This window comes from Equus asinus, chromosome 29 (assembly GCF_041296235.1).
Source record: "Equus asinus isolate D_3611 breed Donkey chromosome 29, EquAss-T2T_v2, whole genome shotgun sequence".
Classification (NCBI taxonomy): Eukaryota; Metazoa; Chordata; class Mammalia; order Perissodactyla; family Equidae; genus Equus; species Equus asinus.
In genome coordinates this window covers 30,728,145-30,745,038 of record NC_091818.1, presented here as the reverse complement: position 1 = coordinate 30,745,038, position 16,894 = coordinate 30,728,145, and the positions used below count along the sequence as shown (strand labels likewise).

Sequence of the window (16,894 nt, the reverse complement as noted above, 5' to 3'; positions counted from 1 at the left end):
GTAGAAAGCACTAGTAAGTATTAGTCTCCTCTTTCTCGTCTTCCTTCCTTTCTTCCCTTCCCTTCTTCCTTCCCTCCTTCCTTCTTCCTTACTTCCCTCGCTCTCTGCCTCTATGAGCTACCCATGCATTAATTCACACATTCAACACACGTCCAGGCTTCTCTGTAGGCACTGGAGACAGGATAGTGAGTAAAAGAGAGAGAAACCCCTGCCTTCGTGGAGGCTACATTCTAATGAGGGAATGAGTGACTTACTTTGGATCCTCAGGGAGTCTTAAGAATGCAGTTATTAAGAAAATGAGGTTTCGGCTCAAAGACAGACACACTGGTGGGAGTAAGGAGAGTCTAGAAGAAGGGAAGCCAATTACCGTATTGCAGGGAGGAGGTGTAAAATGGCTTGGATGTCAGTGAGAGCAACATAACAGAGGAGTGGATACAAGAAGCAATGGAACGGGATATGATCCAGTTAGATCTGGATCTGGGTGAGGGGATCTGAGTGGTCAAGGGTAAGGAAGTGCAAAGATGATGGACATTTCCAGTCTTGTTAATTTGCTATGTTGCCTTGAACAGATAGGGAAGTTTGGATGGGAAGCTGCTGTGGTTAGTGGGTTTTTAGTCCAATTTTGGATATGATGCTTCTGAAGAGAGACAAAGGAATCTAGGTGAAAATGTTTAACTCACAAAGTAAGGATTTACGGTACAGGTGAAAACCAAACTCCCTTCTTCCCTGTTATGAATCACTGTGACATCATTTGAATAACATAAAACATGATAGTCTAATTTATCCACAAACTCCTCTAGGAATCTGCTCCTTCACAACACAATCTGATAATTATTCTCTCTCTTCAGCTCCTGAAACACAGTAGATCCCTAAACAGTATTTGTGAATTGAATTGGTTACTAGTAAGTAAAATGCCATCACCAAGGCAAAGAGAAAAGAGAACTGCATTTGGAGTCAGAAAGGCCTCAATTCAAATACTTGCCCCCTTCCTCCCTGCACCACTAGTTATATGACCATGAGCAGCTTGTTAGCCTGCAGCTTAGATGCCTTGTCTGTAAAATAGATGACCAAATGTATCTTGCGGGATGCCAGGAGAGCATTAAGTTAAATTAAATGCATGCAAAGTGCCTGTCAACAAGTAGGCACAAAGATGGAAGCACTTCTTATATTATTGATCATTATTATCTTTATTACCACGGCTTTTAGATTTTGCTAAGATTTTCACCATCTCACTTTATCCACCTGCTCATTTCTAACATTCCATCCAGGCGATCCAGCTAGAAGCTGTCCTCTCGGCATGGCCTCCTGCCAGACAGCTTCCCTAAACCCTCCACAGGCCACTAAGCTCCTCTCTGCACGGCTGGCTGGTCCGTCAGCTCAAATTGTCCAATTCCACTGACATCACCACAGCTTGCAAATTCCAACATCACTGTGAGGACTTTAGATTTGGTAATGTTTACGCCTGGCCTACAAATGGTATCACTGTGTCCTTAGTTATACACAAATTGCATCACGCCGTGTTTGAAGCAGCTTCATAGCATTTAAATATACTCCTGAGATAGGTTTTCACAGCAATCAAAAAATAAATACAAAAACCAATGTCTATGTACTGTTTAGTTCCAAAAGCTAACTAAGAGGATGGGGTGCAAACATAGCAGGGTTAGTTATCATAGTCAAGGATGTTAGTTCAGACACACTGACTTCCGTCATTGATGACTATCACCCATTGATTTCCATCATTGATGACTATCACCCATTGGTTGAGGCACTGTGCTAGGGAGTATATAATTTATCTCAGAATGAAATTATTTCTTTCCTAGTCTCATGCATTCTACACGAATGAATAGGAGTGTTTTTGTAACCTTCACTTCTCTACACTCAACAGTCCACCCCAAGCTATGGCGATTTCTAATAGGAAAGACACACTTGATACTGTGTGTGTGTGTGCGCGCGCATGCTATACGGCAAGTGCTATGGCAGACTGTGCCCTGCCCCTCCCCCAACTCCATATGTGGGAGCCCTACTCTCCAATGTCATGAGAAATGGAGGTGGGGCCTTTGGGAGGTGATTAGGTTTAGAGGAGGTCATGAAGGTGGGGCCCCCACGATGGGATTGGTGTTCTTAGAAGAAAAGGAAGAGACCAGAGCCTGAGCTCTCTCTGCCATGTGAGGACACAGCAAGATGGTGGCCATCTGCAAACCAGGAAGCAGGACACCTCATCAGACATTGAACTGGCCTGCGCCTTGATCTTGGACTGCCTGCCTCCAGAACGGTGAGAAATAAAATGTTTGTTGCTTAAGCCACCCAGTGTATGGTATTTTGTCAGAGCAGCCTGAGCTAACTCAGACAGCAAGTGAACATCACACAGTCCTAGGAATACAGATTGCGGACAGGCTAGAAAGCAGAAGGGATACCCCTGAGATGATGAGGAGTGCCAGAGTCCCTCCCAGGGGAAGTCACCATAGCCCTGAGGAATCTGCTGTGATCACCAACAAGGCACACTGCCACACCGCACCAGAGCCGTGTCCTCATTTTCCGCAGTGAGTCAGTCAGCAAGCGTCCCCTGACAGCACCACGGCATTGCCCTGGGATCAGCATTTTAGGCGGGAGAAAGGTCCACCCTCTCTTCCCCCATAGAGAGATGGCTTTTTCTCATCCTAAGGGTTCCAGGCAAACTCACAATGGTGACATTTGCTGAGCAGTGGCTTGAATAAAGGGTTCTCAGAGATTAAGACGGTAACTAACATGGAGCACGAGGGAGTCGGCCAGGGTGCCACACCCCTGGAATGCTTCTCGTGAGTGACCCACTGCCTCCCAGGGGCAGAGAATAAAAGGAACCCACAGTAGGTGAGCAGGTCAGCAAAAGTTCCTGCAGCTCAACCTCGGCAGCGCCATTTGCCAGAACTAACTGAAATGAGGTAAACAAAATATTGCCTACCAGAGGCTTGTACAAAGAAGCTAGAAGAAACCCTTCATTTGGTTCTAAACTATTTTTCTTAAATGCTAAGTAACCTCCAACACCCTACTTCCAAAAAAAAAAAACCCACCCAAAACCCAGATCTTACTTTTTTCCCCCTATCTTTTCACTATAGAATCAAGATGCTTTTATTTTTACAAAGGTGAGTTTGGAGTTAATCCTTTCAGTACTCCCTAAGTCTTCTAAATACTCAAAAAAAAAAAAAAAAAAAACCCTGTGATTCTTAAATTGCTACTTAATCCCAAAAAGACTGGCTTGCCTTGGCTCCCATAATGCCCATTTGAGGGTAACCACTCTGCTCGGCTTATTACTAAAATTGCAACAAAAACCCTTGAGTTGAGTGATTTACCTAGAAAGGTCTTGGTGGTGGAATCTGAACACTGCCTTGGTGCCTTAGGCCAAACGTTCTCTGCTCTGTAGACGGTTTGACTTCCCTCACTCCAAGACCGACTGCACGAATTCTTCTGAAAAGCAGGCCAAGAGGACCGGTGACATTTTCCAGATAACTCACCAGAATCCTGCAGGGTCCCTCGCTGAACTAAAATGAACACGTAAATCTATTTCCTACAAACACTGTGTCGTTTGAGTTATATAATTGCCTTTCATTAATCAAATTCGGGTTTTAAAGCAACATCTAATTAATTCTATAATTGGCGCAGATTATACCTTTAATGATTCCACTACAGCAGAAAAACCAGTGATCCCTTAGGTTGATTTTGAAACTACGAACGCTGAGTTTCCTCTTTCACCCAGAACTTTCAGATCGTGCTAAAAGTCGGGTGTGGTTTCACTGGGGGAGGGGAGAGGCTGAGAGGAGACCGGAGAGGAGGGTGGAAGGAAATTTTGCAAATAAAAAAAACCTTCCCCGAGTGCATTCATGATGCCAGAGACCCATGCTGGGCGGCTATCGAGGGTCCGCAGAAGTTTCTTGCTAACGAGAAGTCCGCACACTGGAGTAAAGTCAGACTTTGGCGAGTTCTTAAGAACTTAGGAGGGCTCTAGTCTCCCCCTAGGCAAACCGCACACTAGAAAGCTGCGCCCTCACTCAAAGTTGGGTAAAACTGACAAAAAATAGCGTGCGCGGGGCCCGCGGAGACTGCAGTCAATCTCGTCTAACGGTTTTCCCGATCCGCTAGGATCCCTCAATCTCGACCGACAGCAGGGCGCAGAGACTCAGTGCCTGTGACTCAGCGACCCCACCCCTCTTCCCGGGGCTTTCCTCGGCCGCTGCCTTGCAGCTCGCGCGGTCCAAAGCCGGACCGAGCCCGTTAAGTCCCTGAACGGGAACCCCCAAGAGAAGAGGATGAAGAGAGATGCGGAGCGGGGCGGCCCCCTTTTCCAAGCGGCCGGTGCGCGAGGCTGTCCTGGGCTGTGCGCGCCCCCACCTCGCACTCCAGTCTCAGGCGCTCTTTGTTTCTTTCTCCGCGCCTTCCGATCGGCTGGATCCCTGACTCCCCCCTCTTCCTGCTCCTTCGCCCGCGGGTCTCCCCACCCACCCATTCCCGGCCGACCACAGCCCTGCGGTCTCGCGCCCCTCCCACCCGCGCGCCTCCTCCCATGCCTCTTTGGCGCGCTGCCCAGGACCCCTCCGGTTCAGTCCCGGGCGGGCTCCCCAACCACCTCGCGACCCCGCCTTTTTTAGCACCCAGAGAGGAGCAGAGCTCAGGCCATCACCAGAAAAGTTCCCTAAGTCCCAGCCCAGCCAAGAAGTAATGGGACCGTGCCCAGCCCCAAGCAACAGAGAAGCGGGGAGGAGGAAAGCTCGAGGGGGCCCCTGCCCCAACCCCCCGCCCACCCTTCCCGCTTCTCGCCCGGTCCCCATTGGCTGGCGCGCTCCGCGGCTGGGATGGCAGTGGGAGGAGACCCTCTTTCCTAACCGGGTTATAAAAACTGCGCCCTCGGCGGGGTCCCGTCCTCTGCCACTCTCGCTCCGGGGTCCCCGCGCCAGAGACGCAGCAGCGCTCCCACCGCCCACACCCACCGCGCCCTCGCTCGCCTCTCCTCCCGGAGCCAGTTGGCACCACCGCAGCCGCCCAGCCCACCGCCACCCTCTGCAGCCATGTCCACCAGGTCCGTGTCCTCGTCCTCCTACCGCAGGATGTTCGGCGGCCCCGGCACCGCGAGTCGGCCGAGCTCCAGCCGGAGTTACGTGACCACGTCCACCCGCACCTACAGCCTGGGCAGCGCGCTGCGCCCCAGCTCCAGCCGCACCCTCTACTCCTCGTCCCCGAGCGGCGTGTACGCCACGCGCTCCTCGGCCGTGCGCCTGCGGAGCAGTGTGCCCGGCGTGCGGCTGCTGCAGGACTCGGTGGACTTCTCGCTGGCCGACGCCATCAACACCGAGTTCAAGAACACCCGCACCAACGAGAAGGTGGAGCTGCAGGAGCTGAATGACCGCTTCGCCAACTACATCGACAAGGTGCGCTTCCTGGAGCAGCAGAACAAGATCCTGCTGGCCGAGCTCGAGCAGCTCAAGGGCCAGGGCAAGTCGCGCCTGGGGGACCTCTACGAGGAGGAGATGCGAGAGCTGCGCCGGCAGGTGGACCAGCTCACCAACGACAAGGCCCGTGTCGAGGTGGAGCGCGACAACCTGGCGGAGGACATCATGCGGCTCCGGGAGAAGTAAGGGGGCGCCCACGAGGGGCTGCGGGAGGAAGGGAGAGGAGAACAGGGCCACCGCGAGGAGCTGCCACGCCTCTGGGGATGTGTCGGGGCGGCAGCTGCCTCGGGGACAACGGGGGACGAGGCTGTGGCTGCAGCGGCTCAGCCCCGCCCTGAACCTAGACTTCGAGTTAGCATTTCCCCTCCCCTTGCATTGCCCAAGAACGCTCCCTTTCAAGTTGCAGATTTCTTAAAACTGCTACTTTGCCTGTAGTCAGAGGTCCTTGGAAACGATGAACGCGAATTCCCTAAACTTTTAGAAAGTTTCCTGGCCCCGTCTGGCGGGCTGCCAGCCATGGGGCGGGAGGAGAGGATGGCTGCGCAGGAAGCGAGACAAAGGGCTTGCAGAGGCTCCTCGGGGGCGGGGGCCGGCGTTCGCCTTGCAGGTCACTGTGGCGACCGTGATTGCTTTTCCACGCTAGGGCCGAGGTCCCGCGAAAACTTGCCGAGGGCAGCAGTCCTAAAAGCCGCGGTCGCTGGCTGCCCATGGACGTGGCGCAGCGACTCTGGTCCGGCGGTGCGGCGGGGTGGTGGTTGGGTGGGGCCGCCCCGCCCTTGGCGGTTTTACAGTTCCCGTTTGGTTAATGTGCGATGTTTCAGGTTGCAGGAGGAGATGGTTCAGAGAGAGGAAGCCGAGAGCACCCTGCAATCCTTCAGACAGGTTTGTAGATTCTCTTCCCACGCGCGGCCACCGGACCCCACCCCACCGACCCAAGGGCAATTCTAAAAGTTACTTAACCCACATCGAAATAGTGCAAAACTTCACGTCTGTGCGCAAAGCCCCCTAGTGGCAGAAAGACTACAGATTGGAGCTTCTCGGGATAAAAACCCTTGAATGATTTAAGCCGTCCCTTGGAACAAAAAGTCCTTTTAACCTTTTACTTTGTTTCAAGATTTTTTCCAAAGAAATATTTTTTCCCTTTTCCTTTTTGCAACGCGTTGACCTTCTGATTCCCAACAGTTACAGCCTGATGGAGATTGCGGTTTGCCACAGTCAAGTTGGCTAACTTTTACAAGGCCGCAAAAAGCGCAATTACGCGCTGTAGTTTAAAATATCAAACGCGTTGGAGGATCAGAAACTTAGTTTAAATGGAATGAAGCCAGCAAGTTTCCTTTTTTCTCTGCAAGTTCCACTGTGGCGTTAAAGTTAGATGGAAGTTCCGCTGTGAACAACTATTTTGTGATCTAATAAGGGTGAAAAGGAGCCATCTGTCCCCTTGGCTGAACGATATTAATGGTTTCTACGGGCTTCACTATGGAATGTAGATACAGACATTCTGGCAAGTGTGGTGGCTCTGGACAGAAATAATAGGAGTCTTTGTGTTCCCAGAGAAGCTTTGCAACAGGCTACATTCTTATTGAATATGTAATGATGTAAGCACAGTTCTAATTGGACACAAGTATTTGCTAACATCCGTTATCTAATATCTGGCCCAGACTTGTGAAGTATGTGATGTGAAAAGTTCTTAAAGCTACAATCATACCTCACATTTGGTAAGGCCTTTCTCCATTGGGTTCTTGTATCCTTTAGCACTCTCCCGATAAAGAAAGAATAACCCTAACCCCGAAGAATGGAATTTTAATTAAAGGGATTTTTTGCTCCAAAGTTAGATAGACTTAAGGATTTTTAACTTGAAATTGGAATTCAAAAGCGGGATGAGTTCTCAGCACACTTTTAGTCTCCTGAACACTTACTGAGATTGACCATGAAACCACTCTCAGATTTTAGTCTAGAATAACATTTTGAAGCAGAAATACATTTGCCAAATTAATTTAAACACAGCGCTGTGTGGTTCATTTTAGTCATTGGGCATTTATGATCATCATATCTGTAGTGTTTCTTATAGGAGTGAGTTAATATAAAAAAATATTAGTATAAAAGATCTCTACTTTAGAGATTAGGTAAGATCCCTGGTTCTCTTCAATGAAGTAGAATGTCACATTGAACTTTTTTATAGAGGCTAGTCAATTATCTTTTATATCCTTTTAAGGGCCTAAGAACAAGCAAAAATGAGTTTTTTCCCCCAAGCCTGATCTTTTTATCACCCATTCCTCATTCGCTTTTCCATGAAGGTGGTAGAAGTGTCTCACCATTTTAAGACGGTAAGGCTATAAACTGTAGTCCAATTTAATTGCTTCCAAGATAAGAGGTATAAAAATCCTCAGGACGTTCTCTGGAGGGGAAATAAAATCTTTGTGATGCAGCAGTTTACAAATGATGGGAACACAGAACCTGTGCCAGAGCAGGAAGAATTCGACATAAAGTTTCCTTATATGCGTTTGACCAAGTCATTCTGAAACTACCTGAGTAACTAACTGAATTGACACAGTGCTAAGTAAATAGGATGGACACACCCTTTCATGATAAGACTGGAGTTTCAGGAGAAAAACCTACCAGAGAAAGCAAAACAAATACAGTTCAGAATTACATTTCTTTTCCTTGTTTGCCTGAACTGCATCTTTGCTAGAGCATATCCTGAATTGGAGTATAAATCTGTCACCTGTATGCCAGATGACTACACACTTGCTTTGGATCCTTAAGGATAAATTTCAAAAGATTTGAGTAGAGAAAAAAAGAGCTTAGCTATACCGTGCAACTTCTGAAGGCTGAATTTCTTTTCTCCATGTACTCGTGTGTACATGGAGTTGTGAAATCTTGTCAACTCTCATCATCACTTCATTCCATGACGTTCCAGAAAAAAAAAACCTTAAAAATGCTGGAACACAGATTTTCTAGATTTAAAAACATAATAAAAAACTTCACTGGTATAACATAGGTTCAATGATAATTGATTTAGTGTGGTTTACCATGCTGGTGTACGTTTACTTATTTTGAAATGGTCTATTAGCCACCTGGACTACAATGTAGGAGTCACAACTCAGATTTCTTAGTGAAGAGAAGAAAGCTTAGTATGTGATAGCAGTGGGTGATTTACAAACTTATTCAAACGTCATAAAATTTGTCAATACCCTTGTATAGTACAGGGACTTAGCCCATATGGTTAATTTAAAATGAGTAAATGAGAGAAGCCCTTGACTTTAGCATCCTCCTCCACGTCATACCTTTTCTCTTTTCAAAACAGGATGTTGACAATGCTTCTTTGGCACGTCTTGACCTTGAGCGTAAAGTGGAATCCTTGCAAGAAGAGATTGCCTTTTTGAAGAAACTGCACGAAGAGGTAAGTGGAGCCACTTTTCGTGAATGAATGTGGGTGAAGCTGCTCCCATACTTGGCGTGGCTGACCTTCTGACTGTTCTTTCTTCAGGAAATCCAGGAGCTGCAGGCTCAGATTCAGGAACAGCATGTCCAAATCGATGTGGATGTTTCCAAGCCTGACCTCACGGCTGCCCTGCGGGACGTTCGTCAGCAGTATGAAAGCGTGGCTGCCAAGAACCTTCAGGAGGCCGAGGAATGGTACAAGTCCAAGGTAGGGAAACAAGTCACTGGCCAGAACAAAAGAAAAGCATTTTGTTCTGCAAATGTGATTCCTAAATACCGTTTAGCTCCAGTCAAAAAGCTGGCTTTAACTTCTTGTTCAAGTTTTTTTTTTTTTGGCTGCAGCCTCCACACCACTCATGCCCCCTCCCCTATAATAGCAGACTCCCTTTCCACTACCCTCTTTCCCTCTGCTTCAAAGCCCACCCCAACATCATGCCCTTGACCTCCACACTTTTAAATGAGGGTGATAAAGAGAGAATTTCTGCTTGAAAATACCAGCGTCAGCATTCTACTGCTCTTTCTCTGGTTTTCAAAACAGAAATTGAGACACGTTCTGGAAGACATGGAGATTTGAACATACAATATGAAATTTGGTTTGTGTCATCTCATACTTGTTTATTTGTTTGTTTGCCATCTTTAAGCTTTCTCATGTGTCCAGGTAAGGTAGAGTCTTGGGGGATTTGTGAACAAGCCACTGGAGTGATCTACATTTCTCGTTTCTTCCTGACAGTTTGCCGACCTCTCTGAGGCTGCTAACCGGAACAACGATGCCCTGCGTCAGGCGAAGCAGGAGTCAAATGAGTACCGGAGACAGGTGCAGTCCCTCACCTGTGAAGTGGATGCCCTTAAAGGAACTGTGAGTACGACACTGCAATAAAAGAGGGAAGAGAACCAGCTTGGATCCATTCAGTTGACTAAGCTAATGGTGATATATGAACAAAACTTCAAATCAAGAAAAATTTCTTCTTATTTATTTATGTATTTATGCTGAGGAAGATTTGCCCTGAGCTAACATCTGTTACCAGTCTTCTTTTTTTTTCATGTGGGCCACCACCACAGCATAGCCATTGACAGACAAGTGGTGTGGTTCTGCACCTGGAAACTGAACACTCGCTGAAGCAGAGTGTGCCAAACTTTACCCTCTAGACCTTTGGGGCTGGCCGCAAAATTTGTGTTTTAATCCAAAGAAAATGAATTCTTAAGACAGGTTGAAAAAGCACTTTGAGATCTGAAGTTTTAAGCTTACATATATTGTTGCTTCTAAGAAGAAGGACTTGGTGCTTGTATTCTCCATCTAAAATTGGAGGGTTGGCCATTTGCCACCAAGGGAAAAGATTGCAAATGGTCTGTAAGTGGTTCTGGGAGTAGCTGGGTTTTTCTGGGAAATAACATTGGAAGCCTTTCTCACCTCCTGCAGAATGAGTCTCTGGAACGCCAGATGCGTGAAATGGAAGAGAACTTTGCTGTTGAAGCTGCTAACTACCAAGACACTATTGGCCGCCTGCAGGATGAGATTCAGAACATGAAGGAAGAAATGGCGCGTCACCTTCGGGAATACCAAGACCTGCTCAATGTTAAGATGGCTCTTGACATTGAGATTGCCACCTACAGGAAGCTGCTGGAAGGCGAGGAGAGCAGGTATGGAACAAGGACTTGTGTGCGTGAATTAATAGCTGCCACTTGCTACATATTATGCCCCTCACTTTACATACGTTATCTCATTTCATCTTTAGAACATTTCTTCAAGGTAGCTCTTTACTGCTTTTTATAGATAAGGAACCATAAGTTCAGAGAGATTTAGTAACTTGCTCCAGTCAGAGTTAATTGATCGCAGAGCTGGGATTTGAACACACAACTCTGTGAAAGTCAGCTCTCTTTGCACTCTTTCATGCCTCCAGTTCACACCCCTGCAGAGACAATGCTTGGAGTAAAGTAGTTTAAATGTACGAATGAGACGAATCTTAGATAAATGCTTCTGAAGCAAATCCCACACTTATAAATTACAAGAATTAATTTTCTTATTTGATGAAAAAAAGAAGCGAATAAATTCATGCCTTGTTGTTCAAGCTGTCTTCCAAAAATTTTACTGTTTTTCTTCATCTTTTTATAGGATTTCTCTGCCTCTTCCAAACTTTTCTTCCCTGAACCTGAGGGGTAAGTGTTTGATTGCCCTTTATGAAAAATGTCAGCAGCTTGTAACCATTCTGTTTATGATAAAGCACTAATTTGAGGGGCAGAGGGGAGGAAGATTGGCCCTGAGCTAACATCTGTGCCAGTCTTCCTCTGTTTTGTGTGTGGGACGCCACCACTGCATAGGTCCGCACGCAGGATCCAAACCCACAAACCCCAGGCTGCTGAAGCAGACCATGCTAACTTAACCACTATGCCACTGGGCTGTCCCCAAAGCACTATTTTTTTTTTTTTATGATACCTGAGAAATGCCATACAAGAGAAAATTCTAGAAAACCTCCATAATTTTCAGACCAAGCACTGTCAAGTAGTGTCTTGCAATCTGTGCTTCCAGTTAAATTTAAACTCCATCTCAGTTCCTCCTTTGGAGTCTGCATGAAGTATAGCCCATCTCCTTCTGATGCTACAGTGGTCCCACGTCAGGCACTGGGTTTTAAGATAGTTGATACCCTTTAGAATTTCATTTTTACTCACTTTGGGCCTGTTTCTTTATTCAGAAACCAATCTGGAATCACTCCCTCTGGTTGACACTCACTCAAAAAGGACCCTTCTGATTAAGACGGTTGAAACTAGAGATGGACAGGTTGGTATCTTTGAATCAAACTGGAGTAATCTCAGGCAGACACTGATGTCCTGTTAAATCCGTGAGTCTGTATCTCAGATACACCTAGCTAATTTGGGAGGTTTCGGCTTCACTCGTGACTACTAAAAAGAGAATAATCCCCTTCACACACACAGCACTACACACAGCCAAATAATTATTTGGCTTCTGCATGTGAAGGTCCGAGAACAATCTTTCTACGTTGAAAATTAGTGATTTTTCTATGGCCTTTAATTTAAAATGGGAGTACCGCTTCCTTAGGTTACTTCCTAGACTGGCTTCATGAACTACTTCATTTGTTTACCTCAGTATTAGAAATGCTTTGATCCTGACATATGGCCTTCCCTAATGACTATCACCCTCCTAGGCCCTTTTACGTGGTACAAGGACATGCTGTGTGGTCAATTAGTTTCTCATTACCTCTCTATGCCAGGAAAGAAAAGGTCAAAATTTATTGTAATCTTTCCTTGCACATAAGCTTAAAATGTACTTATTGTACATTTTAATATGTCTTAATTTCTTTTAAACTTTTCTGCGTAGGATTATTAAAGCATCCTTGAGAAACACAGTTCTTAAAAAGTTTTATTTTTTCAAGTCATAACATTAGATATTTATTTTGCTTATAAGTGAAAAGCATCTTACATACATACATATGTCCTTCCTAGCTGTAACCCTTGCCACTCAGAACCAATGGAAACAATATATTTAGTAGGATTTTTCTTAGTCATGCTTGATAGGGTAATTTAATCTTTAGCATGTAGTATTGTGTTTGATTAGAGTTTTATTTTTTTAACAGGTTATCAACGAAACTTCTCAGCATCATGATGATCTTGAGTGAAAATTGCACACACTTGGTGCAGCAATATATTACCAGCAAGAGTAAAAAAGAAATCCATATCTTTAAGAAACAGCTTTCAAGTGCCTTTCTGCAGTTTTTCAGGAGCGCAAGATAGATTTGGAATTAGGAATAAGCTCTAGTCCTTAAGAACCAACACTCCTAAAAGATTTAGAAAAAAGTTTACAACATAATCTAGTTTACGAAGAAGCCTTGTGCTAGAATACTTTTTAAAAAGTATTTTTGAATACCATTAAAACTGCTTTTTTTCCAAAAAGGATCTGACCAACTTGTTTCTGCTTCAATAAATCTTTGGAAAACTCTTTGGTGTCTTATTTATTTGATCCTAACGAAATGATTGTCTGAATTTTATGGGAATGTATGTTTTAGTTAAATATTTTTTGGTCCTATTGGTTAATCTGCCACAAAAATCAAGTTTAGGTTAACTTGATAAATTCAACTCGTTTATGCTTGAGGTATGGCTCTTAACTTGGTCATTTTAGCTAGACTTCACTTCTTTTCAATTAGGTTAGTTTTTGAGTTTACAAATAGGTGATATATAATAACTTGTACAAAAAAGATCATAAGTCTTTTCATAAAATGAGTTCAGCTGGGTCCACGTCCATGTGTGATTTCAATTTTAACAAATGGACTTCCTAAAATTAAAAACTTCGACTAAATGAAAGCTGTTTTTTTGGTGTGTGCAGCTATGAGTAGCACAAATTCCACCTTGGGAGTTAAAGCAGAGGGCAATGGCCAAGAGGAGGGGCTGCATCTTCTATTAGCAAGATGCAGAGAAATGGGACAAGTTCATCAAGTTTCAACGTATGAAACTATCTTGTGTTTATGTATGTATATATCTATATGTGATAGCTATAGATGTTTTTAAAGACCTTTGTGTCTGGGGGAATGGTATTAGACACAAAGAAAAATCCCTACTTTTTGTTCTGGGAGATGAGATTAATTCTCGTGAATCACAGGGTGAAATGATGCTAAATGCAAGTGCAATTAGGTTGCAAGGCCTGGAGCAATGAGTGAAGTGGTGCAGTCATGGAAAGCTTCCCATAGGCCATGCAGCACAAGAAAGCCTTAGGAGGACAGATGGAGATTAGATAAATAGAAGAGTGAGGGCATTGCCTGGAGGCAAGAGAGTTGTCACTGTTGGTAGTGTGTGTGTTCTGGAGGAAAACCTTTGAGGAAATTCCTGGACATCTCTGAGTCCCAGTTTCTTGGATTACATTACCCCTCTCCAGGAATGGTGTCCTGGGCATTTGTAGTCATTTTTAGGTGTTTACATCCACCTCTCTCTCAAGTTGCTGAAGGGAATAGTAAGATAGTCCACGCAAAGCCAACCTAAGTGCCAGGCACCATGTGAAGAGACCTCAGCTGTCACCTTAGCTGTGATGGTCATCGTTTTTGTTACTGTGGGCACTGCATGAGTAAAGGGATTGGCTGTGGAAGGGACCCCTCCCTAGGGTGACTTTCCATCCTAGTTTGCCTAGGGCAGTCTTGATTTATGCTTACGTATTAATAGTGCCCTCTTTCATAGTGTACCATGATTGTACCAGCTTGGACCATAGGTCATGTCTAGTCATCCTACCCTTAGCATAATCTTAGAGGAAAGGGTATTCGTCCTGAGATACCTTGAGTGTTTGAACAACTGACATGTTAAATGGCATAATCAGCATTATCAGAGTAAACATCCAGGTCTTTGCACCCTTAGGAAACTTTTTCCATTTGATTTTTCATTTTGTTTTCTGTCCTTTAGCCATTCTCACTGTGTTCTCTCAGTCTCCTAAGCCCTGTCTCCTCTTCCATTTCTACCCTACCTCTGGCTGATGAGGATCATCCAGGGCAGACACCAGCCCCATGGCACTTTTCTTCAAGCGTAGGACTCTTTATTATTAAAAACAAAACAAAACAAGCTATGGTTTTTTTCCAGGATGACAAGGAATTCTGTTCATATACCTTGAGACTAGTGGGCTCCCCGTCCTTGAAAATCCCTTACAGCTCTTTGTAAAATCACCTCCCTGAAATGGAAAAGATGAGCTGGCCTCCCTTATCAGTGACTGTCAGAAATTAGCCTTTCATGAAAAGGCTCCCAGGGGCTCACCTCATGGGAATTCAAATCTCTTTAAGTCTTTTTTATTTTTATCTTTAATTATATCATTAGCATTTTCCTTATCTTCCACTTCAAAAAACTAATAAAAAGAAACTATGTTCTCACCACCTATGGTGAAGCAAAGATTAATGCTTGGTTCTTTCATGTATAATATCAATCCAACATGAAAGGAGATAAAAAAGGACCAGGAGGAGGAAGTGATGTCACACTTCATGTCACATAATGTGTAAGTCTGAAAAAAGTTACCAAGGGGACTGAGAACTCCATGGAAATAATGTGAAAGTTAAGTCCTGCTAAGTTTTCTCACAGTAGAGGCAGATGGAAAAGGTGGCTGGTGAATGAGACCCATGTCTGATTTAGGTCGAGCATGCCGGATGGAGGCTCCACCTTCCACGACCAGCCTCTGACAAAGGCCTAGGAACAGGAAACCTCCTGTCTGAGGTTGGGAGAGGAAGGGAGTAAGTGTGCGTGCGGTGACTGGGCAGGGGGCCAGGGGTCGGTGGGAAGACACCAGCTTCCACTCCTGTTTTCCTGAAGAAAACAAGGATAAAGCAGATGCTATGCCTGAGAGAAGGCTGTCTATCCAACCTGTCAGACTTCAGCTAAATAAAGGGTTTCTATTAATCTTCTAGGGCCGCCGTAACAAAATGCCGCAATCTGAGGGGCTCAAAAACAGAAATTTATTGCCTCACAGTTCTGGAGGCTGAAGTCTAAGGTCAAGGTGTTGGCAGGGTTGGTTTCTTCTGAGGTTTCTCTCTCTCTCTTATATAATCTCTTCTTATAAGGAAACTGGTTATATTGGATTAGGGACCACCCGCATGACCTCATTTTACCTTAGTTAGCTCTTTGAAAACCCTATCCAATCCCAATGCAGTCACATTCTGAAGTCCTGGGGGCTAGGACTTCAATATATGAGTATTGAATGGGGGAAGGGACACAATTCAGCCCATAACAGGCTCACAGTTCAACATTTGAAGGACACTTTCCTTGTCGGTACTCGCAATAGGTCTGCGATAGAGATTTTCAAAAAGCCATAAGTTTGCAAAGTCATTGATGGTTAATACACTGCTTAAAGATTTGTGGCCATCTGTGACTAAGGTCTCCATTTTTTAAAATCCCCTTTCTAGGATGAGAACAGTTTGAAATAAATCCTGTGGAGACTTTCTACAAGCAGCTATCATATGAGGTAAGTATTTCTTTTGGGGCACTGTGGGAGGTGAGCAGATAGCCGTGGAAGGCCCTAGACGAGGCCCAGTGGCGCAGCGGTTAAGTTCGCAGTTCTGCTTCTCAGCGGCCCAGGGTTCGCCGGTTCGGATCCCGGGTGCGGACATGGCACCGCTTGGCATGCCATGCTGTGGTAGGTGTCCCACATAGAAAGTAGAGGAAGATGGGCACGGATGTGAGCTCAGGGCCAGTCTTCCTCAGCAAAAAGAGGAGGACTGGCAGTAGTTAGCTCAGGGCTAATCTTCCTCAAAAAAAAAAAGAAAAAAAGAGTCAGCAGAACTTAACAGGTTGCCCTCAGATGAGGATTTTCCTCAGTCCAAGAAGACCAGGATAAAGCTATGCTCTCTTAGAAAGTTCAAGTTCCCTGTGTGTATCAGGCCCTGTGCTCGAGGCCAGCTGTACGACCACAAAGTCTGCTCCCTTACCGACTTCACAGTTTACCAGGGAAGAAGGGTGCTAGAGACTGAATGTTGGTGTCTCACCGAAATTCATGTGTTGAAATCTTAACCCTCACTGTGATGGTATCAGAAGGTGGGGGCTTTGGGACGTGCTTAATTAATTAAATTTGGGGGGTAATTCATAAGGTGGAGCCCTCGTGAATGGGATTAGTGCCCTTATACAAAGACACAAGAGAGCTTGCTTTCCCTCCGCTCTGCTTTCTGCCATGTGAGGATGCAATGAGATGAGAGTTGTCTGCAAATCTGCAAACCAGGAAGAAGGCTCTTACCAGGCACCGGATCTGCTGGCACCTTGATCTTGGACTTGCCAGCCTCCAGAACTGTGAGAAACAGATTTCTGTTGTTTAAGCCCCCGGATCTGTGGTAGTCTGTTCTAGCAGCCCGAATTGACTAAGGCAAATAGAGAATGTTGTATACAGGGCATTGGATGTATTTTACTTCAAAAGTGTTGCAAAGCAGCTGTACCGATCACTTCCTTTCAATTCAGTTCTCCTCACCAAGAACCAATGAGTGGAAGGGTCAAGTTCTAACCTTGGAGTGCACACTGGATTCCAATCCTAATGCTGATCATAGCTCAGTGTGGTCCCCTGTCTCTCCAGAATATGA

The 16,894-nt window shown here is 45.3% G+C and overlaps 2 protein-coding genes across 3 annotated transcripts in view; one reads left to right on the top strand and one right to left on the bottom strand.

Annotated features, from left to right (window-relative positions):
* Positions 1-3,517, bottom strand: part of TRDMT1 (tRNA aspartic acid methyltransferase 1) — a 78,425-nt gene extending 74,908 nt beyond the window's left edge. For both annotated transcript variants that reach the window (XM_044761864.2, XM_044761859.2), the window contains exon 1: positions 3,327-3,517. The gene's annotated coding sequence lies outside the window, so the exon portion shown is untranslated. The remainder of the gene's footprint in view (positions 1-3,326) is intronic.
* Positions 3,518-4,273: 756 nt separating this feature from the next.
* On the top strand, positions 4,274-12,807 carry VIM (vimentin). The gene is made up of 9 exons (XM_014846038.3): positions 4,274-5,599; positions 6,239-6,299; positions 8,722-8,817; positions 8,905-9,066; positions 9,589-9,714; positions 10,276-10,496; positions 10,969-11,012; positions 11,546-11,631; positions 12,446-12,807. The coding sequence occupies exons 1-9, from the start codon at positions 5,037-5,039 to the stop codon at positions 12,485-12,487; spliced, it is 1,401 nt and encodes a 466-aa protein (XP_014701524.1). The 5' UTR covers positions 4,274-5,036; the 3' UTR covers positions 12,488-12,807.
* Positions 12,808-16,894: the final 4,087 nt, after the last annotated feature.

What these genes read in the sequence shown, in the direction of transcription:
- VIM (XM_014846038.3), top strand. Translation starts at nt 5,037, where the DNA reads ATGTCCACCAGGTCCGTGTCCTCGTCCTCCTACCGCAGGATGTTCGGC. An exon ending in CCCTGCAATCCTTCAGACAG is followed by an intron (nt 6,300 to 8,721) that starts GTTTGTAGATTC and finishes TTTTCAAAACAG; the next exon opens with GATGTTGACAATGCTTCTTT. An exon ending in AGGAATGGTACAAGTCCAAG is followed by an intron (nt 9,067 to 9,588) that starts GTAGGGAAACAA and finishes TCTTCCTGACAG; the next exon opens with TTTGCCGACCTCTCTGAGGC.